At 44.0% G+C, this 22,635-nt stretch overlaps 1 protein-coding gene across 1 annotated transcript in view; it reads left to right on the top strand.

Annotated features, from left to right (window-relative positions):
• Positions 1 to 1,729: 1,729 nt before the first annotated feature.
• Positions 1,730 to 22,635, top strand: part of LOC126413217 (myrosinase 1-like) — a 63,987-nt gene continuing 43,081 nt past the window's right edge. The window contains exons 1-3 of the mRNA XM_050083113.1: positions 1,730 to 1,865; positions 9,835 to 9,968; positions 13,156 to 13,290. Of these exons, the coding sequence (XP_049939070.1) occupies positions 1,730 to 1,865; positions 9,835 to 9,968; positions 13,156 to 13,290 (405 nt within the window). The remainder of the gene's footprint in view (positions 1,866 to 9,834; positions 9,969 to 13,155; positions 13,291 to 22,635) is intronic.

Below are 22,635 nucleotides of genomic sequence, written 5' to 3'. Positions count from 1 at the left end.
ACAATTGTCATAGTATACATAGATTACTGAACTTGAGTCATGCGGTGAGAATATACTACCGTCGCAAGTAAATGTGACGAATATTAAGAGGAAGTGAGATGACCCATAAACGTCTCACAGAAATAAACAAAAAACCGGATCTGACGTTGTTACAACAAAGGAATTTAAGGGTCAAAATTCCAAGACGGAACGCAGGAGTCATGAATTGTGTAGAAAAAACAGGAGGCACGTGCGTTTGGAATACCTTCCTAACACCTCGCAACTGCTAACGGTCGTTACACCACGACACAAATACAGATTTAAGTGAAGCAAAGAAACACGTCAATGACCGGACGGGCAGTTCAGAATTTTCTGAAAAAAAAATAGAAATTATTTGGGGGTAGAAAGGAGATTTGAATACGGATCTTCCGTTACGCAGTCTAACACCGAAGCCACACTACTACGGCGACACGGTTATTCTAAATCGCACGATACTGCACATCTTGAGCTTGGACTGTTCACGGTTTCGATTTTGCTTCTTTGTTCACAGTTCAGTAGACCTTCTTCCTGTTTTTATGCGTGATTTGCGTTCAGTTTTTGGCGGGATGTCGACTTAGCTACTTTACCACTAATTATGACGGGGATGGGATGAGGAGTTTCCCTTGTGAGCACAAGGTTGAGCTGTCTCGTAAGGTTTAGAAAAAAGCAGCAGAGCGATTCGTTAATCTGTAAACGATTTATTCGACAACGACAATCTACGTAATAAACTCTTGTTCCACCTCGCTCAGTCACAGAAGTAATACTAACGTCTGTACTGTAGTCGTACTACCGTTAGTTAAAATACACAACAGGTCGCTAGTTAACTGTACCAGTTCCTGCTTCTCAGAAGATGAATCGATATTGACTGAAACAGAAAAAAAGTTACATACACGTCCAGCGCAGAAATGGGATATATCTTTTCGTCGGAGGAAAACGCCTTATAAGGTACAATAATATAACAGTTGAGTCACAACACTTCTTTATCCCATCTCATTGACGATAAGATGGAATAACATGGCAGACCATAATCTTCCTGCTTCTGCAGTTTATTTTCCTTCTCTTCCTGCTATTCCTCCCACCAGTCAAATGAGCTCGCAGATATTATTCTATCAGAGCACAAGCGTGCTCTCAAGCTTCGTAAAAGGCTTAACATACGACACCAGGCGTTCAAAGCTACTGTACAACATTTGCTAATCTGACGTGGCCGAAAGGGAAACGGCGTTCTATAAAAGGAAATTAGGATAGGGTGTAACGTTCCGTAAACACAAACACAGTACTGAGAAGTGGTCTCAACTTGTTCAAGGAGAACAATAAGCAGCTAAATCACGACGACTGCACAAGGATTCGAAGTTCGCTTCACAAGTAGTATTGACTAGATGTTACATCGTAGCAGACATATTACTTATCGAAGTCTTTACCCATTGTGAAATTGTCTGATGCCTACCATTTAGTAATAGTTTTTACCAACCGCACTACTGCTGCTCAAACGTACTAGTATTTTTCCTCTTTCACTTACTGATAACCTGCTATACCAACCGGAAATCGTTGTTGCACAAGAACCAAGTAGTAATCATATTCCCATGGTAATAATCAGCGATAGCCGAGGTTTATCGCTTTGTCTCTTTCGCTCTGAGTAATATTATGAAGTGGTTTACAGCGTATATATAAGATACCGACCGCAAACGCGTTGTGGCGACACTGACCTCTCAAAATGCTGAAACCGGCACTGTTGGCAGCCGTGTTAGCTGTTGCTGCGGCACAGACAGCAGTCAACCAGTTTCCGGAAGGTTTCCTTCTAGGGGCCGCCATAGCTGCTTACCAGATCGAAGGAGGCTGGAATGAAGATGGTGAGTGTATTATAGACGTCAATGAATTCTTTACCGTCAGGCTGCCAACATCGATGTACAGCTGCTATTAGCATAATATCTGCAAACAGTCTTTTCCATTTGGAACTTGATAATAGCTTAAAAGAGTAACCTGGATAGACCTTTCACTACACATATGCTCACTTCCAGTATTATAAACCTGCCATTTGCTAATATTTAAACAGACTCAAAATGAAGTGATGTAGTAATTCTGTGTAACTTTGAATGGCATACATTTTAGATTATCCTCTACAGTGGTTTGTTTTACGAATATCGATGGAGATAAAATATGCCAACAATTGATCACTTCATTTGTAACTGCACGACATGTTTTAGAGTACTGTATCTACATTATTATCGAGATTCTGTAAAAATTAATGATCTATAAATCTTCATTGTGTGTAAAAGCTTTTGTGTTGATCTTGTAACAATGGAGGTATATAGCTAAGAGAAAATCGCAACAGTACGTAAATCCGAAGATTTATAGCAAAGTTGTTACTTGAATTTTGTGGATAACCTATACTAATTATAAAAATGGATTTATGTATTTATATGTGTGAACGCGTGTACATTGAGGTGACAAAAGTCACTTTGACGACACAGAGTAGCGACATTTGCATAGAGTTGTCACTGCTACCAGATAAACAAAACTGCGTGAAATAACCACAGAGCCGCGCTGCAGTCATGGACTGTGCGGCTGATCCCGGCGGAGGTTCGAGTCCTCCCTTGGGCATGGGTGTGTGTGTTTGTCCTTAGGATAATTTAGGTTAAGTAGTGTGTAAGCTTAGGTACTGATGGCCTTAGTAGTTAAGTCCCATAAGATTTCACACACATTATATCGTTAAATAACCATAGAAATCAATGTGCGGCGTACGACGGACGTATCTGTTACAACAGTGCGGCGAAATTGGGCGTTAATGAACTATGGCAGCGGACGCCCGACGCGAGTGCCTTTGCTAGTAACACGACACCGCCTGCAGCGCCTCTCCAGGGCTCGTGACTATATCAGCTGGACCCTAGCCGACTGGAAAACACTGGCCTGGTCAGATGAGTCTCGATTTCAGTTGCTAGGAGCTGTTGGTGGGGTTCGAGTGTGGCGAAGACCCCAGGAAGTCATGGACCCAAGTTGTCAACAAACCACTGTGCAAGCTGCTGGCGGCTCCATAGCGGTGTGGGGTGTGTTTACTGGAACGGGCGGGGGCCTCTGAAACAACTGAACCGGTCACTCACTGGAAATGCTTATGTTCGGCTACTTGGAGAGGATTTGCATCCATTCATGCACTTCATGTCCACAAACGATGGTGGAATTTTTGTGGATGGCAATGTGCCATGTCTCAGGCCCATAATTGTTTGCGATTGGTCTGAAGAACATTGCGGATAATTCGAGAGAATGGTTTGGCCACGCAGATTGCCCGACAACAAACCCATCGAAAGTTTATGGAACCTAATCGAGAGGTCCGTTTGTGCACAAAATCATACATCGGCAACACTTTCACAATTATGGACGGCTTTACAGGCCACGTGGCTCAGTATTTCTGCAGGGGACTTCCATCGACTTGTTGAGCCTGTGCCACATGGCGTTGTTGCACTGCTCGGGGCAAAAGGAGGTCCAGCACGATATTAGGTCTCCCACGACGTTTGTCACCTCAGTTATGTACGTATGTTTGCCCTAAACCACTCGACCGATTTCAACCAAACTTGGTACACATATCACCTATTGTCAGAAGTTAATCTCTAAAAAGGTGAGAACCACCTGCCTATCAGATGGGAGGCCACGACGTGCGAATTCCATACTTCATTCATCCTGTATTTGAGATAGCGCTTAGCGACTTGCAGAAAACATTAGACATAATGTCAAACCATTAAGAAACATTTCCTAGCTATCAACCCCCAGAAAAATGACGAAAGGAAAAAGGTTTGACGCATGCAGCGTTAAGCATGACGTTTTCATTTAGTACTTCCTTACTAATAACTGCATTCGCGACAAATTTTCCAGACAGTATTTGCATATACCACTGAACGTACTAACAAATTTATGGCTTTGCATAACGCTTAGTTCAGGAAATATGACGTCGTAAACACTGAGATGCGTGAAAAACTGCCGCATCGTGGATGACGTTTAACTTTATTACTTCTTTGTTACTAAATCTATTCGTAAAATATTTCGCAGCAGTATCCACATGTTCCGCTGAATGCAGCTACAAAGATATGTCATTCTTCGACACATAGTTCAGGAGATACGACACCATAAACATTGAGCTGCCTCAAAATGACATTGCAATGCGAAATTAATTAGAGATACGGGGGCAATATGTACAAAAATACGTGTGAACGTGTTAAATATGTGCGAAATGTATTTGGCATGTACGTACGCGATCAAAGTCACGTGTCTGTAGCTCATGTTAAATGCCTGGTACGACTTCAGCGAAATTTCGGGCACATATTAGTTCCGATCTGGAATAAAATGTGAGAACCACCAGAAGCCGACTGGGGTAGGTGTGATAACGTGAAGAAAGAAGAAGAGAGGGGGTGGACGAGCAAAGAGGGGAAAAAAGGAGATGGGCATAGATAGGAGATGGTTTGCGGAGTATCTATGTAGATGCAGACGTAGATGGACAGAGTAACAGTGAGGTGGACAGAGAGCGAGGGGTGGAAGAAGTAGACAAAGAAAGAAAAGAGCAATAGGGGATAGGAAGAGATGGGCACTGAGAAGGAGAAGAAGGAAGTAGATAGCGATAGGGAGAGGAGGAAATGGACAGAGAAAGGGAAGAGGACTTAATTGGCAAAAAGAGGGGAGAGTAGAGTACTGAGGAGATGAACAGCGAGAGGTGGAGGCAGTGGACAGGGAGAGAGGAAGGGATGGGCAGTGTGGGGGAGAACGAAGTGAACGAAAAGAGGGGAGGAGAAGATCGATTATTAGGGGATAGGAGGAGATTGACAGACGGAGAAGGAGCACATGAACAGAGGAATACGAACAGATGGACAGAGGGAGGGGTTAAGAGCCGATAGACACAGGGAAGTGTAGCAGGAGATGTCCGGAGGGGTGAACAGAAGGAGAGCGAGAGTGAGTGTAGTGTGGAAGAGGTGGACAGAGAGATGGAGTGTAGTGGATGGAATAGAGAGGGATCATACAATACAAGACTGGCATAAACACACACCTGGGCAACACCGGATACTGAGCTTCTTGTAACGGCGACCGGAACAGACGCGGGGTTGAAGTGACGGAAAGCGCGGCGGGACCCGCGGAGCGGCCCGCCAACAACGGGAGAGGACGGACACCACCAACGAAGGACAGAACGAACAACGACAAGTTCGAAACAAAGGAGCCACAAGAAAACTTAACAACAACGTCCACTCGTACGCGGAACAGGAAAATAAATAAGCTGCCTAAGGCTAGGTGATATGTCCAGAGACGTACGCAAGGTTAGACTCGCTGGCTGAGCTTTTCTTGGCGATAAAACAGGCGATAAAACAGGCGATAAAACGGTGACGTCAAGTGTAAAATGGCGGAAAAATGCGGAAAGTTAAAACAGAAAGCAAAAGGGGTTGGCAACGTTAATAAAAGACACAGGAATCAGACAAGTAACATAGCACACACACAATTAAAAAACACGGCGACAGTCTGGTTTCTGTTCGCAAGAGATAAAAGGCACACCCAGCGACAGTATGATGGCCATTCGCAACGCTTCCCAAAAACACAACACGGAACACTCACTGTAAAACACTCGCTGTAGAACACTCACTGTAGAACACTGCACGAAAGTGGCGGCACAAAGATGACACTCCCGAGCCAAAGGCAGATGGTGTAGGGGGGGGGGGGGAACCTGGAGGAGGGGGAAGAACAAGGAGGGAAAAAAACGAAAAAGAGGGGGGGAACCAAGGAGGGAGAGGACTAATAAAGGGGGAGAAGGGCAGACGCGAGATGGAATGAGAGGAGGCAGAGGAGGGAAATGTAAAAGGACTTGGGGGAGCGAAGGGGGCAAAGAGAGGGAAGGTGGGGAAGAAAGAGGATGGAAGGGGGGGGGAGAGGGAGCCCGGGAAAAGGACAGAGGAAAGGAGGGGGAGTGAGGATCAGAGTTGATAGGAGGGATAAATGGAGGGAGAGAGGGTATAATCCGGGAGGGGGAGTTGATGGAAGCCACCTTGGGAAAGGAGATGTAGGGTGTAGAGATGGAGGGTAGGGGGGACACAACAATGAAGACGTGGCAGGGGGCGGGTATCGGAGAGGAGAGGAGCAACCAGGGGGTGAGGGGGTTCAAGGCGGCGGGAGGTGTAGAGGATGTGGATATGTTAGAGGAATAGGAGCAGATGGGGGAAAGGAATGAGATCATAGAGGATCCGCGTGGGGGACGAGAGGCGTATATGGAAGGCGAGGCGGAGTGCATGATGCTCAAGAATCTGGAGGGGGGGCAGATATCCAGGCAGGACTGGCATAACAGAGGATGGGACGGATTAAGGATTTGTAGGTGTGGAGGATGGTAGAGGGGAGCAACCCCCATGTCCGGCCAGAGAGGAGTTTGAGGAGTCAGAGGCGGTTGTGGGCTTTGGATTGGATGGAGCGGAGATGAGGGATCCAGGTGAGATGACGGTCAATGGTGAGGCCAAGGTAGGTGAGGGTGGGGGTGAGGCGGACAGGACGGGCGCAGACAGTAAGGGAGAAATCCAGGAGCCGGAAGGAGCGAGTGGTACGACCTACGATGATTGCCTGGGTCTTGGAAGGATTGATTTTCAGGAGCCACTGGTTACACCATGAAGCAAAAAGGTCAATGTGATTCTGGAGAAGGCGTTGGGACCGTTGGAGGGTAGGGGCGAGGGCGAGGAATGCGGTGTCATCAGCATATTGCAAGAGGTGTACTGGAGGGGGGGGGGGGGTTGGGGCATATCTGCCGTGTACAGGAGGTAGAGGAGAAGGGAGAGGACAGAGCCCTGGGGCACACCTGCAGAGGGGTAGAAGGTGTGGGAATTGGCATTATGGATGGTAACATAGGAGGGGCGGTGGGAGAGGAAGGAGGCCATCAGACGGATGTAGCTGATAGGAAGGGCGTAGGTTTGGCATTTAAACAGGAGACCGGGACTGGCTGAGCGAGAGGCAGACGCTTAAGTACTCTATCGGGGGCTCCGCTATTGGCCGCTGGAACCATGTGTTCCACTGTGGCGCCCCCACACTAAATGCGGGCCAGGAGGCGCGCGCCGCCACAGCTTACGGTGCGATGGTGCAGAGACCTCTAGGGGTCTCCAACGTCCATGACCTCTAGCGGGGATTCAAATTCCGCGACGCGCGGTACCAGACAGCTGTTAAAAGAAATATCTTACAGTGGTCACGAATTGTTTTTCAGAGCCGCATACAAGTTACACGCTTCACTCTTCATACAGACGATATACTCTAGTATGCCATCTTATAAATATCCATTTACATGTGAGCAGTAGTCTGTGACATCATTGTACGAGCAATTAATATTTTTTAAACACGTTTCGTAGATTAAAATTAATCTGGTACCTATCTGGGTCTGCTGAAATCTGTGCAGTGATTTGCCTTGAGATACACATGAAATCATTCCAAGAGTGTCCTTCCTGTCGTCCTTCTTGTTTTCCGAATGTGTCAGCGCAGTATGGCGGACGATACTTTCCTTGCAACTGACGGTAAGCGCCTTCCTCTCCAAATTGTGCAAACACTGAAGGCGTCTTACATTCTGTATTTCTATGTTCACTCCTGGCATCTATTTGTCAGGTAGTGTAATTATTTGTGAATAATCGACTGCAGAGTCGCAGCATCTGCTGACATGGATATTTTTTTTTTCACCATCGTTCGGCTACCACTTTGTTCAAATGATTTTTACTCTGGTAAATTAGCTTACAGGTCTATGCATGAGAGAAATATAATTCAGTGTGACAAAAAATTCCCAAAGATTTTATTTGAAAAACCCACATATGTATAATATAATAAGAAAATATTTTTCTTCTCAGTTTTAATGTAACACTGAGCAGCTGAGCCGGCTGCTGTGGCCGAGCGGATCTTGGCGCTTCAGTCCTGAATCGCATTTCAGCTACGGTCGCAGGTTCGAATCCTACCTCGGGCATGGATGTGTGTGATGTAGTTAGGTTAGTTAGGTTTAAGTAGTTCTAAGTCTAGGGGACTGATGATCTCAGATGTTAAGTTCCATATTGCTCAGAGACATTTGAACCATTTTTGAGCAGCTGAACGTAGTGCGCATTCTTGATTGTACAGTGTACTTGTGTAGCTGTAATCGCGCAGGATTTGTGCACTGTCGATGCGCTGGGAGAAACTGTGAAGTCATGCGCTTATCGATCGTTATCACTGCTGCCAAAAATGTCGCTCAGCTGAAAATAATCGCATCTGGAGTGAATACGAAGAATGCTCTGACGTGATGAACACTACACACATTCACGAATGGAACTGTGTTGTGGCCGGAGTCCAGACACAGTTTTACTGCCGACACATGAATCATCAGAGCGACGGCCTGCATCAGAGATTAACGACTTGGACAGTTGTAAATAGACTACCTCGTCGTTCCTTCTTTAACAATGTCTGCAGTTTTCAGTATAATTTGCATACTTCAGCGTTCTCCACCACGGGCACGAACTTTTTTTCTTTTTTTAAACGTTTGCCCCTCCTTTCTCAGATGCCATTGCTTGGTCGAGCAGTTATTTCATCTTTCATACTGCCAAATTGTATAGAATATTTCATATATTTCCCCGCTCTCTTGCAGCTGTTATATATTTAGGCTCTGCCTTACCACTGTAGCCAGTCACTTTCCCGCGGAGAAACGATAGTGAGGGTTACAGATTGGTAGCAGACGCTGGTTTCTTTTCATGGCCAACACAGGACATCCTCTCTGTGAAGCGACATTCAGACCAAGACTGCCTGTGTTGCCTGGGTATCGTTCCTGGTACATCTAGTTCTACATCTACATCGATACTCTGCAAATCACATGTAAGTACCTGGCAGAGAATTCATCAAACCACCTTCACAATTCTCTGTTATTGCAATCTCGTATGTGCCACCCACGGTGGTCTCGCGGTTCTAGGCGCGCAGTCCGGAACCGTGCGACTGCTACGGTCGCAGGTTCGAATCCCGCCTCGGGCATGGATGTGTGTGATGTCCTTAGGTTAGTTAGGTATAAGTAGTTCTAAGTTCTAGGGGACTGATGACCACAGCAGTTGAGTCCCATAGTGCTCAGAGCCATTTGAACCATTTGAACCAATCTCGTACAGCGCGCCAAAAAAACGAACACGTATTTCTTTAAGTGCTAGATCTGATTTCCCTTATTTTGTTATAGTGATTGTTTCTCCCTATGTAGGTCGGTGTCAACAAAATATTTTCGCATTCGGGGAGAAAGATGGTGTGCACAAGATTCTGCCACAAGGATAAACGCCTTTGTTTTAACGATGTCCACCCCCCAGTATTGTATCATTTCAGTGACACCGTCCTCCCTATTTCGCGATAATAAAAAACGTGCTGCCCTTCTTTGAACTCTTTCGATGTACCCCGTCGATCCGATCTGGTAAGGATCCCACACGCGCAGCAGAAAAGGACGGACAAGCATCCGTTTGCTATGTGACACTATTTCGACAAGCCCATATTCAGCTGCTTAAAAATGCTATATCTGTGATTTCAAAATTCAGCCTCATAGGTCATTGTGTAGCCTGTATTGAAGAATCGTAACCACCTTGGCAGCTGATAATGACAATAAACCAATAGATCAGTTGTATGCGACTGTTCGCAGGGCAATTCATTACAGTATGGATTTATGTTTGATTGAAAGATGATTGAAGAACCGGTATTGAGAGCGTCCTGCTGATAATCTCTTGGTACTCGTAAAATAATTGTTTCATACTAGCTACTTCTCGGAAATGACATGTATTATGTATAGCTCCTGTCATTTGATAGAAATATGAACCACTCTGCAACGATACCTATTCGTGTATGCAGGCAAAGGAGAGAACATCTGGGACTACATGCTCCACGAACACCCTGAGTACGGCACGAATGGCGATAACGGTGATGTGGCCTGCGACTCGTACCACAAGTACCAGGAGGACGTGCAGATGCTGAAGGCGCTCAACGTGAGTACTCACTGGCGTTACGCAGGTGTGGTACTCGGCGAATCTACACTGTTTTGATGCGTTTCAATTGCAGCAAAGAGACCCTGTCAACACATTAATATATTTTCCCAGATTTCTAGCAATCTATACTGTCAATAGTATCTGATTCAACTGTTATCGTCTTTTGTTGTACTCAGACAAAAATTAATGTAATACTGTTTCATCGACGTGTATTATAGCATTTTATAAACCATGGGTAACAGAAGAAATACTTCGGTTGATTGATGAAATGGGAAAGTACAAACACATTCCGGCAAATCAGGAATACAGAAATACAAGTCGCTGAGGAATGAAATAAATAGGAAGTGCAGGGAAGCTCTGACGAAATGGCTGCAGGAAAAATGTGAAGACATCGAAAAAGATATGATTGTCGGAAGGACAGACTCAGCATACAGGAAAGTCAAAACAACCTTTGGTGACATTAAAAGCAACGGTGATAACATTAAGAGTGCAACGGGAATTCCACTGTTAAATGCAGAGGAAAGAGCAGATAGGTGGAAAGAATACATTGAAAGCCTCTATGAGGGTGAAAATTTGTCTGATGTGATAGAAGAAGAAACAGGAGTCGATTTAGAAGAGATAGGGGATCCAGCATTACAATCGGAATTTAAAAGAGCTTCGGAGGACTTACGGTCAAATAAGGCAGAAGGGATAGATAAAATTTCATCAGAATTTCTAAAATCGTTGGGGGAAGTGGCAACAAAACGACTATTCACGTTGGTGTGTAGAATATATGAGTCTGGCGATATACCATCTGACTTTCGGAAAAGCATCATCCACACAATTCCGAAGACGGCAAGAGCTGACAAGTGCGAGAATTATCGCACAATCAGCTTAACAGCTCAGGCGTCGAAGCTGCTTACAAGAATAATATACAGAAGAATGGAAAATAAAATTGAGAATGCGCTAGGTGACGATCAGTTTGGCTTTAGGAAAAGTAAAGGAACGAGAGAGGCAATTCTGACGTTACGGCTAATAATGGAAGCAAGGCTAAAGAAAAATCAAGACACTTTTATAGGATTTGTCGACCTGGAAAAAGCGTTTGACAATATAAAATGGTGCAAGCTGTTCGAGATTCTGAAAAAAGTAGGGGTAAGCTATAGGGAGAGACGGGTCATATACAATATGTACAACAAGCAAGAGGGAATAATAAGAGTGGACGATCAAGAACGAAGTGCTCGTATTAAGAACGGTGTAAGACAAGGCTGTAGCCTCTCGCCCCTACTCTTCAATCTGTACATCGAGGAAGCAATGATGGAAATAAAAGAAAGGTTCAGGAGTGGAATTAAAATACAAGGTGAAAGGATATCAATGATACGATTCGCTGATGACATTGCTATCCTGAGTGAAAGTGAAGAAGAATTAAATGATTTGCTGAACGGAATGAACAGTCTAATGAGTACACAGTATGGTTTGAGAGTAAATCGGAGAAAGACGAAGGTAATGAGAAGTAGTAGAAATGAGAACAGCGAGAAACTTAACATCAGGATTGATGGTCACGAAGTCAATGAAGTTAAGGATTTCTGCTACCTAGGCAGTAAAATAACCAATGACGGACGGAGCAAGGAGGACATCAAAAGCAGACTCGCTATGGTTAAAAAGGCATTTCTGGCCAAGAGAAGTCTACTAATATCAAATACCGGCCTTAATTTGAGGAAGATATTTCTGAGGATGTACGTCTGGAGTACAGTATTGTATGGTAGTGAAACATGGACTGTGGGAAAACCGGAACAGAAGGGAATCGAAGCATTTGAGATGTGTTGCTATAGACGAATGTTGAAAATTAGGTGGACTGATAAGGTAAGGAATGAGGAGGTTCTACGCAGAATCGGAGAGGAAAGGAATATGTGGAAAACACTGATAAGGAGAAGGGACAGGATGATAGGACATCTGCTAAGACATGAGGGAATGACTTCCACGGTACTAGAGGGAGCTGTAGAGGAAGACAGAGATTGGAATACGTCAAGCAAATAATTGAGGACGTAGGTTGCAAGTGCTACTCTGAGATGAAGTGGTTAGCACAGGAAAGGAATTCGTGGCGGGCCGCATCAAACCAGTAAGTAGACTGATGACAAAAAAAAAAAAAAAAAAAAAAAAACCACTACTGGCCATTAAAATTGCTACACCAAGAAGAAATGCAGATGATAAACGACTAGCCATTGGACAAATATATTATACTAGAACTGACGCCTGGGCATTGAGTCAAACAGAGCTTGGATGGCGTGTACAGGTAAGCTGCCCATGCAGCTTCAACACGATACCACAGTTCATCAAGAGTAGTGACTGACGTATTCTGACGAGCCAGTTGCTCGGCCGCCATTGACCGGACGCTTTCAGTTGGTGTGAGAGTTGGAGAATGTGCTGGCCAGGGCAGCAGTCGAACATTTTATGTATCCAGAAAGGGTACAGAATGAAGGGCAGAGCCGGTCAACCTCATGTCAGCACGTTGTAGGTGTCGCTACGCCACAGGCACAAACCTTGTGTGAATGCTCTGAAAAGTTAATCATTTCCCTATCACAGCATCTTCTTCCTGTCGGTTAAATTTCGCGTCTGTAGCACGTCATCTTCGTGGTGTAGCAATTTGAATGGCCAGTAGTGTATTTTGCATCAGGTAGTGTAAGTAGGCCCACAAGTATCCTTTCCTTAATTCATTGTTTATACCCGTTTTAATTTTTTCTGGCGTTTCTTTTAAAACGTTGACACTTTCTGTTCATGGGTGCGTCTCGCGTTGTCACCCAAAGTGTCGTGGCTTGAATGTATCCCCTTTACGTTTACCACATCTGCGGATGTAGATTTATATCATTTCGATAGCTGTGCCTGAATTATGTAGATAATGCGGTAAATAAAGTATCATTAAACAAAGCTGGGTGGAAAATTAGTATGGGAGAGGCCTTTGTGCTTCGTAACAAAATCCTCCTGAGGAATCTCTTCCTGTCGAATAAGGAATTAGAAAACGTACCTTCAGCTGAAATCTTACATTTATAAAAGTGTACCATCAATTCCTGTTTAATTGTATGTGTCATTTGTCGTTTGTAATTTAAACAATCCTAATGATATTCGTCTCACATTCTTACAGTGTTGTCTTCCACACGAACAGACTTACTAGTTTCATAAAGTATCTCATGTTATACTCCTCATTTATGAACAGGCGGACGTGTACCGCTTCTCCATCTCCTGGGCGCGCATCCTGCCCACTGGAGACCTTGACGTCATCAACCAGCCAGGCATCGACTACTACAACAACCTCATCGACGAGCTGCTAGCAAACGGAATCCAGCCCATGGTAAGAGTGACACATACGTATACGTGTTCGTCATCATCAGTTCCGGCATAGATCAATTCCTCAGGAATATGTGAGTTAGGAGGGGAAAGAATACCTCGACCCAGTTGGTGGCTGGGCTCAGTGAACAGTTGTAGTACGAGCCGGCAGGCAGCAGCACGTTATGGTGTTCTGCAAGTAGCGCTATAGTCGGCCTCTTGCATAGAGACAATAATATTGGCTGCAGCCACGCCTGTGGGCCACTCGCTAGTCTGTTTACTTCGTCGTTGCACCCGTACTTTGTTCTCTCAGCTTCCTTTGGTAATTCACTGGTCAGACATACAATGGATAGCCAAAACGCTACAGTCTGGAACCGCGCGACCGCTACGGTTGCAGGTTCGAATCCTGCCTCGGGCATGATGTGTGTGATGTCCTTAGGTTAGTTAGGTTTAAGTAGTTCTAGGGGACTGATGACCTCAGAAGTTAAGTCCCATAGTGCTCAGAGCCATTTGATAGCCAAAATAATGTGAACAGTGATAGTAATGAGATGGTTGTGTTTGACAGTCAACAATGCAGATAAGTCTTTGTCGCTCTGGACTGCGCGTGTTCGGTATGAACTTGGCATCAGTACAGGTTGTTTACGAGTAGTGCACACTTTGTATTTGCATTCAGAGGCCGAGGTCTACGTGCAATGGAAAACCTAACAGAGTTCCAAAGAGGGTAGATTGTCGGTGCCCGATTAGCTAGAGCATCAGTAACCAAGGAAGCCAACTTATTGAATGTTTCAAGAGTCATAACAGCCCACACAAAACATGGAAACACATCAGCGTGTAAATGTAATAGTGGGCGCAAATCAAAACTAACTGACGATATCATTGTACGCTAACATGAATTGTGTCAAAACAACACGAAACTACGGCCACGAAAGTGACTGCAGAGCTCAATAACCACCTTCGACACCTCGTATCTATCGACACTGTGCGCCAAGAACTCCATAAAGCGAATATTCGTGTACAAGCTGCTAACCGAAAGCATTAGCGACGACAACAAACGCAAAGAAGCGTAAAACATGGTGTCAGGAGCATAAATCCTGGACGGTTGATCAATCGAAACACGTCATATGGTCCGACGCGGCAACGTCGGGCCGGGATTACGTCTGGAGAACGCAAAAGAAGCCTACAATCCTGATTGCTTCATTCGAACAGTTAAGCATGGAGGTGGAAGTGTGATCGTGTGGGCAGCCATATCATCGTATTTTACTGCTCCCATAATTACTCTCAAAGGCCGTGTTACAGTGAACGATTACGTGAACATTATAGGTGATCAGGCGCACCCTATGATTCAAATGTTGCTCCCCAACAATGATACCATATTTACCGACGATCTTGTACCCATTCACACTGCCAGAACAGCATAATTGTGATATGACGAACATGCAACACTACTGCAGCGTCTTCCCTGGCCAGCACAGTCCCCGGACTTGAACTTTATAGAACCTTTGTGGGTAGTATCAGAGCGCAGACTCCGGAGCAGATTTCCGTCTCCCTCGTCACAACAGCAATCAGAAGAGGTTCTGATCGAAGAGTGGCATAACATTCCACTGGAGACTATACGATCATTATATGCCAATATTCCAACAAGAACCGCAGCTGTATTATGGGCTAATGAGGGCCCAACCCGTTATTAATAAGCCATTCCGAAGTAAGTACAGGTGTTTACATTATTTTGCCTATCCCCTGTATCTAGCAAATTAAAACAATCTACCTCTTCTAGCATATGTGAACTTACGTCTAGAGCAAGTATTTAAGTATCTTTTTACAATTCCTCAACATTTCCTACACAACATCGTCTGGATAGTATGGTCTATCGATTGTTCGAGTAGTATGCTCTCACATATTCAGGGAAAGATACCTAAATCTTATTGGAAGGGAGAGGAAGAAGCCTTGTGAAAACCTGAGGCTAGCTAGTCATTGACTGATACCCAGATCACAAAATCTCTACTTAGGCTTCAATGCATCAACATACATATCACATAGTAGACCCGTTACAATTGTTTAGCGTCAAGAAAAAAAGAAAAATGTTACAGAAACTATCTTCGAAATCTGTCAATGTTCGGACTAAATGCAGCCAATTTACACATCAAAGAGGAGACTTGCTAGTATTGTTTACTGTCAATAAACAAAAATCTATTCAGACGGTAAAATATAGTTGACGAAATTTATCGCAGTTCTCATGTTGATAACATTCTTGTGTAGGTGTATGTTTACCACATTCGGTTCAACAATACATTCTTCATATAATGATGAGGGGTTCAGTTTACTTATGTACGGTTTTGCAAGGTTTGGGTAGTTCCTTTTATGACGTTTAACCAAACAGCTCTAGTGTTAGGGGTAAAATCTTCGCACTTGTGACTAATAAGTGTGACGACATTTGACAGCCCTAGGAAATTTAGGAGCGCATTGCATTAAAAGTTGACGGTCTCTTGCGGACTGCCTTAATGTGTCCTCTGTTATGTGGCTGACTTCAATATAATAGATGCAGGCATATATGTAACTTTTATATACTCGCCTGATGTAAATTGGCTGCCGTAAGTCCGAACGTTGATACATTTGGAAGATCGTTTCTGTAACATTCATTGACCCTTCTATGAATATATTGCTAGGCTGTTTGATGAATATCATTATCCAGTGCTGGCATACTATTCAGATATAGGTAGGACAACATCTGTATGATTTGGCTTCGAAAATATGTGTATTTGTCGTCTATCTATGCCTCGAAATTCTGACCGTTTAACGCCCTTTTGAAGGATCTTCTCCTATCAATTGAGCTATAAAATGTGCGTGGGATGCGCCGTGAAGATCTGGGCAAATGGTGATATTTTTTTATCGAATGTTTGGAGCCATGGGTGTCGCCCAGATTAAAATTTCGGCCTGGGTCAAGTCAAACTGATTTATCGAAGCAAACTGTGCCTCACCTCGATCTTCGATAGTCGATGAGCACGTTGTTCGCGCTGTCCTCATCATGCTCATCGTTTAAAGTGAGTCTAAGATCACCTTTGTGAGTATTTCCTTTGACTCTCACCCCATAGAGACAGCATGCTGTCAGTGCAGACAGTAATCTTAGTAGTGGAGCTTCTAATACCATCACCTACAGACAAGCCGACAAAAGAGATCCCAGAGTAAGTAACTCTACCTGCTCTCAAGGAATATCATTAATCTTTATTCGAATACGTACATATCGTCCACATAATTTGATAAGTCAAAGAATTTCCTACCAGGTGGGCACTGCCGAAAAGTAAAGTTAAAACCGCTATCGGAAAAGTGGTCAATTTTCAAATAATGCTCTATTGCAGTGTGGTTTGATTACTGGGAACAATCGGACAGAAGTATTTTTATAGAAGTACTATACTTGCAAACGAGTGGAAAGTATTGTTTTCACACAGTGTTTACATACATCTGAACGTGATATTAAAATATTTGTGTACGTATCACTGCGAAACTTCTGTATCGTTAGGAAACCTACCTGTAGTTCTTGTGTATCAATGCTTTTACCGATGGTAAGAAGCCGCAAAAATATCCTTAACTTGTTATTGTTGTTTCGATTTTCAGTCTGAAGCGTGGTTTGATGCAGTTCTCCACGCTACTCCATCCTGTGCAAGGCTCTTCCTCTCCGAACAACTGCTGCAACCCACATACATTTGAATATCTGCTTGCTGTACTCCTCTCTTTTACTCTCTCTGAAATAGTTTTCTCACGCTCTCCCCTCCAATACTAAACTGACGATTTCGTGGTCTACGAGAATGTGCCCTGCCAACTGATCCCATCGTTTAGTTGCCATATACCACAAATTCCTTTCTTCTTCAATTCTATTCAGTATCTCTTCATTAGTTACCTGACCTAAGCCCCTCCCCCCCCCCCCCATCCCCAAACCACAGAATTCTTCTGTATCACTATACATTTCATAATCTTCCAATCTCCTCTTGTATGAAATGCTTATCATCGATGTTTCAGTTTTGTACAAGGCTACACTCCAACCTTCAGAAATGATTTGCTGAAACTGAAATTTATTTTTGATGTTAAAAAGTTTCTCTTCTTTAGAAACGTTTTCTTTTCCATTACCATTCTACATTTTATATGTTCTCTACTTCGACCAACATCAGTCATTTTACTGCACATGCTGCAGAGCTCATATACTAGTTTTAGTGTTTCATTTCCTAATCAAATTCCCCAGCGCACCTGATTTAATTTGATTAAATTTCATTACCATTATTTTGCTTTTACTAATTTTCATCTTGTAGCCACGTTTGAAGACACTGTCCATTCCGTTCGACTGCTCTTCCAATTCCTCTGCTGACTCTGACAGAATTACATCGTCAACGGTAAACCTCGAAGATTTTATTTATTCTCCCAGAACTATACTTTCTCCTCCTGATTTTTCTTTGGTATCCTTTACTTTTTGCTCAATATACTGAATGAATAACGTCCAGGACAGGCGACAGCCCCTCCTTCTCCAACACTGATTCCCATTCATGTACTGTGACTCTTATAATTGCCATCTGGTTTCTGTGCAAGTTGTATATAACCTTCTGCTTTCTATATCTTAGCCCTGTTACTTTCAGAATTACGAACAAGAATTCTAGCCAACAGTGGAGACTGGTCCCAAACTTCAGTTGTAGACTATGTACTAGTGGATAGGCAGATGATGAGCAGCCTCACAGATGTTAAGGTCATTCCATCTGAGGCCTTAGACAGTGACCATCGGCTGTTGGTAGCCACCCTGAGAGAGAAAAAAGATAGGAGGGTAACAGATATACAGGAGAAAAGGTTGAAGACATGGATGCTGAAAGAGGAAGAACGGAGGACCCAGTACCAGACACTGATCAGGAAGAAGCTGCCAAAGGAAGATCAGAGAACAGTGGAAGAAGAATGGGGAGATTTTAAGAGGGCTCTAGTTGAGGCAGCTGAGACTGTGTGCGGAAGAACTAGCACAAAGAGGAGAAGTAAGGAAACCCCATGGTGGAACAACATATGTAAAGAGGCAGTACTTCGAAAGAACAAAGCCTTCAGAGAATGGTTCCAGACCCGAACAGAGGAAGCTAGGGTAAAATATAAGGAAAGCAAGAAAGCGGCACAGACCATAGTAAGGGCGGAGAAGAAGAAGTGGATGGAAAAATGGACAAGAATGTTAGAAGAGGACAGTGAAGGGAACAAAAAAGTACTTTACACCATGGTAAGAAATAAGAGGAACGACAGAAGCGAGTGCCTGAGGATCATGGATAATAATGGAAGAGTTGTGGAGGAAATGCATGAGCTCAAAAAGATTTGGAAGGAGTACTTTGAAGATCTGTTGAATGCCGCCAAGCGGGTAACTAACAGCGTTGGAGAGCCTAAGGCAGCAGACGATTATAATAGTGGGGAAATTGATGATCTAACTTGGAATGAAGTGGAAGAAGCCATAAAGAGGATGAAAGGGGGCAAGGCACCAGGTTGGGACGAAGTAACAGTGGATATGATACGAGCAGCAGGAGAAGTAGGAACCCAGTGGCTATACAGAGTGCTGAGGGTGGTGTGGAAGGAGAACAGAATTCCTGAGGATTGGAAGAAAGGAATTATAGTCCCGATCTTCAAGAAAGGGGATAAAAGGAGATGTGAGAACTACAGAGGAGTCGCCCTGCTATGCCACTGTGGAAAAATCTATGAAAAGATCCTGGAGAAGAGAATAAGAAGCAGTATTGAAAGTAGACTGCAAGAGGAGCAGTATGGTTTCAGACCGGGAAGATCAACAACGGACCTCATATTTGCGGTAAGGCAACTGCAGGAAAGGCACTATGGGTACGGGAAGGACTTAATCATGGGCTTTTTAGATATTGAGAAGGCGTATGACAGTATCTGTAGGGACAAGCTCTGGGATGTGCTGAACGCAAAAGGGATAGATGAAGAGATAACACGAAAAGTCAGAAAAATGTATGAGGGAAGTGAGAGTTGTGCCAAAGTGGGGAGGGAACGTACTGCATGGTTCAAGCTGGAAAATGGGCTGCGACAGGGAAGTGCACTTTCGCCTTTATTGTTTATTATTGTTATGGATGAAATCCTACAGCAAGTATCAGATGCAATTGGAGATCGTAAAATGAAAGCAGTGCTTTTTGCCGATGACCTGATGTTATGGGGAAATTGCGAGAAGGAGGTGCAAGAGCAGTTAGATGTATGGGAGGCAACGGCAGCACAATATGGAATGCATTTCTCTGCAAAGAAAAGTGAAATAATTGTCACAACAAGGAAGAAGAATAGGCCAAATGTGGATATAACTTGTGGAGGGGAAAAACTACAAGTGGTAGAGAACTTCAAGTACCTGGGAAGCATGATTGAAAGTAAGGGAGGAAACGCAATGGAAATAAATGAAAGGTGCAGAAAAGCAGGGAAGTTCTACAAATGCATTAGGGGGCTTATTTGGAGCAACGAGGTGCCACAGAAGTCCAAGGGAATTATATACCGAACCTACTTTGTCCCCATATTGGCATACGGAAGTGAGACATGGGTAATGCACAAAAGCGACAAAAGTAGAATACAGGCTAGTGAAATGAAGTTCCAGAGGAGCAGGTTGAGTGTAACAAGACGAGACAGATTGCGAAATGTGTATGTGAGGGAAAGACTAAAGGAGGAACCAGTACAGGACAGGATAGAAAAATCAAGACTGCAGTGGTATGGACACATGAAGAGAATGGATGAGGGAAGAATTCCAAAGAGGATGTTTGATCTGCAACTGGAGGGGAAGGGGCCCAGAGGAAGACCAAGAGATAGATGGGTGAAGGGAGTGAAGGAATGTGTGAATAGAAGAGGAGAGAACTGGACGAAGGTGGAAGACGGGGAATAGTGGAAAGACAGAACACGATGGAGAGGCTTGTGTTCCCGACAGACCCAGCCAGTGGCTGGAAACTGTCCAAGATGATGATGATGATGAATTCTAGCCAACATTGTCAAAAGCTTTCTCTAAGTACACAAAATGTCTAGACATATTTCTGCTTTTCTTTAACCTATCTCCTAAGAAAAGTCGTAGGCTCTATCGCGTTGAGTATTTCCCTGGCACCCAAACTGATCTTCCTTGAGGTGGCTTTTAACAGTTTTTCCGTTCTTATGTACATAACTTGTGTCAGTGTTTTGCCACTATGACTTATTAAACTGATAGTTCAGTAACATTCACATCTGACAACACCTGCTGTGTTGGGACCTGGAATTATTAAATTCCAAAGAATGTAATCTGAACTTCATCGTACAATAATTAACAACAGTAAATACCTTTGGCCACACACGTGTGATTAACTATTAACAAATGTAAAATGTAACTGGTTATTTCCATTCGGATATTTTCAAATAATATTTGAGTGTGTTTTCGAGTTTGGGCTATGTTATTCGGAACTCGCTCTGCTACCTAATTTTCAGGTAGATCTGTTACAGTGTTGACAGTGAACGTTTTCAGTCTATGTGTTGTGGAAAGTGAGTGACTGGAATAAACTGTCTCGTCCTCTTGTTGCACATTAGTGAATATACAAGTGCACCACGCAAGCTTCATTTCGTAATGCACCGTCTACTGGTATAGGCAACGTAGTCAGATATCGTAATAAAATCATTACCGATACTCCCAAACAATGCAAGAAGCGCTCATACACTTATAGCATACGATAAACATGGTACGTTTGACTTGGTCCCGAAATGAACAATATCGTCAGAAAGTTAAGCATAATCACGAAAAGAAGACATATTGCATTTTATTGTATTAGTTGAAAACAATCTCGGTAAAACCGAGGTTAACGAAGGCGATGTTGGCCTGATGTATTCGACGATGCCCTTTAGCTACACTGTCTAATGGATCGTCCTAAGAAATACCAAATTAAGGTCTGCCTGAAGATGCCTAAATAAGGTAAAACGCGTAGTTGATAAATAAAAAAACAAGACTGTTTTCAGCTAGTACTATTTAACACTGGTTTGCTGATTCATGCCATAGATGGATTGGAAGAATTTCTACATATTGCGTTTCAAGATGTCTGAACGATTATTGAGCAGCTACAGTTTAATTACAAGATATGTGGCGTACAATAGTGCCCGAAACACGATGTTAGAAAAGTTCTGAATGTTAAGATACGCATTTGTAAGGAAATGACACAAATGGGAAATCTCTTCCACGACAATAGAAGCTGTTAATAGGGGACATGCTTACCCCTAGACACTGCGTAGTGACGTGGCATGCTCTGTACGAGATGGTTCAAAAGTTACCTTGGTAGTCGATCCCATTCCCCAGCAAGAGCGGTGTGGCGGTCTGAAAGCGTCCTTGGTGGAGACTGATAGGATGCAGTCCGCCTGCCGAATGCATCCCAGGCATCTTCTATAGTATTCGCATCCAGGAATGTCGCTGGCCAGCAGCAACTCAGTGTGGGCGGGCATTAACGTCCATAAATAGGAAATCTGGACCAACTGTCAAAAGGCAAACATGTCGTAGCTGCACTTCATCTTTGTACCTCTGAACGTGTACAGTATTCCTCCGACCACGAGCGAAGTTGTACATCTCAGTATGCCCATTCAACACGATGCCTCCCCACACCATGATGCCATCACCACCAAACCGTTCTCTTTTCACTATGTTCATAAAGCTGTGTCGCCTATCAGGTGGTCTCCAGACATACGTGCGACGAGACTCATATTGCAAACTGAAGCGGGAGTCATCTGCGAATAGCGCTGTCCTCCATCCATTCACGGTCCAATTTTGACGTTGCGACTCCACAATACACGGGCCCGTCTCTGTGTTGGAGTGAGCCAAATGCACACGACCGGACGTCTGGCAAACAGCCCTGCTGTTCTGAGCCTTCGGTACCCAGTTTGTCGGGAAACAGCAAGTCCTGAGGCAGCTACAAGCACTGCAGCCATTTGTGTTGCAAGTGTACTCCAATTCTGCCGGGCAATTACGGCCAGATATCGGTCCTGCTGGAGGGTGGTTGTTCTTGCTCGACATTGCGCAAGCGTACAACGAATATCTCCTGCGTCTCGAAATCGTCGCCAAAGCCTCGAAATGACACTCTGAACTTCGGACTGCGTCTGCACTACTTTCAGGCAGCCGAGTATTCTACCCTGTCAGCTTCACGAAGAGACTACACTCTCCTCACTGAGGCATGAGTGGTATCATGCGCTGTCTGTGCCTACATTTCGGTTACGTCGCTGTTCACACCACGATGTACTCCTTACCTACACTGAACGAACAAGTAGACAAATACTAATATTTACTGCGATGTTGGGTGATAGCTTACTTTTTTCTTTTCATTTTCGTGATTTCATGATTATACTTAGCTTTGGGACACCAGCGTATGTGAGGCCAAAGGGCTTT

Source organism: Schistocerca serialis, chromosome 7 (assembly GCF_023864345.2).
Source record: "Schistocerca serialis cubense isolate TAMUIC-IGC-003099 chromosome 7, iqSchSeri2.2, whole genome shotgun sequence".
NCBI classification, from domain to species: domain Eukaryota; kingdom Metazoa; phylum Arthropoda; class Insecta; order Orthoptera; family Acrididae; genus Schistocerca; species Schistocerca serialis.
The sequence above is the reverse complement of the archived record's forward strand: the minus strand, read 5'-3'. Positions and strand labels throughout refer to the sequence as shown.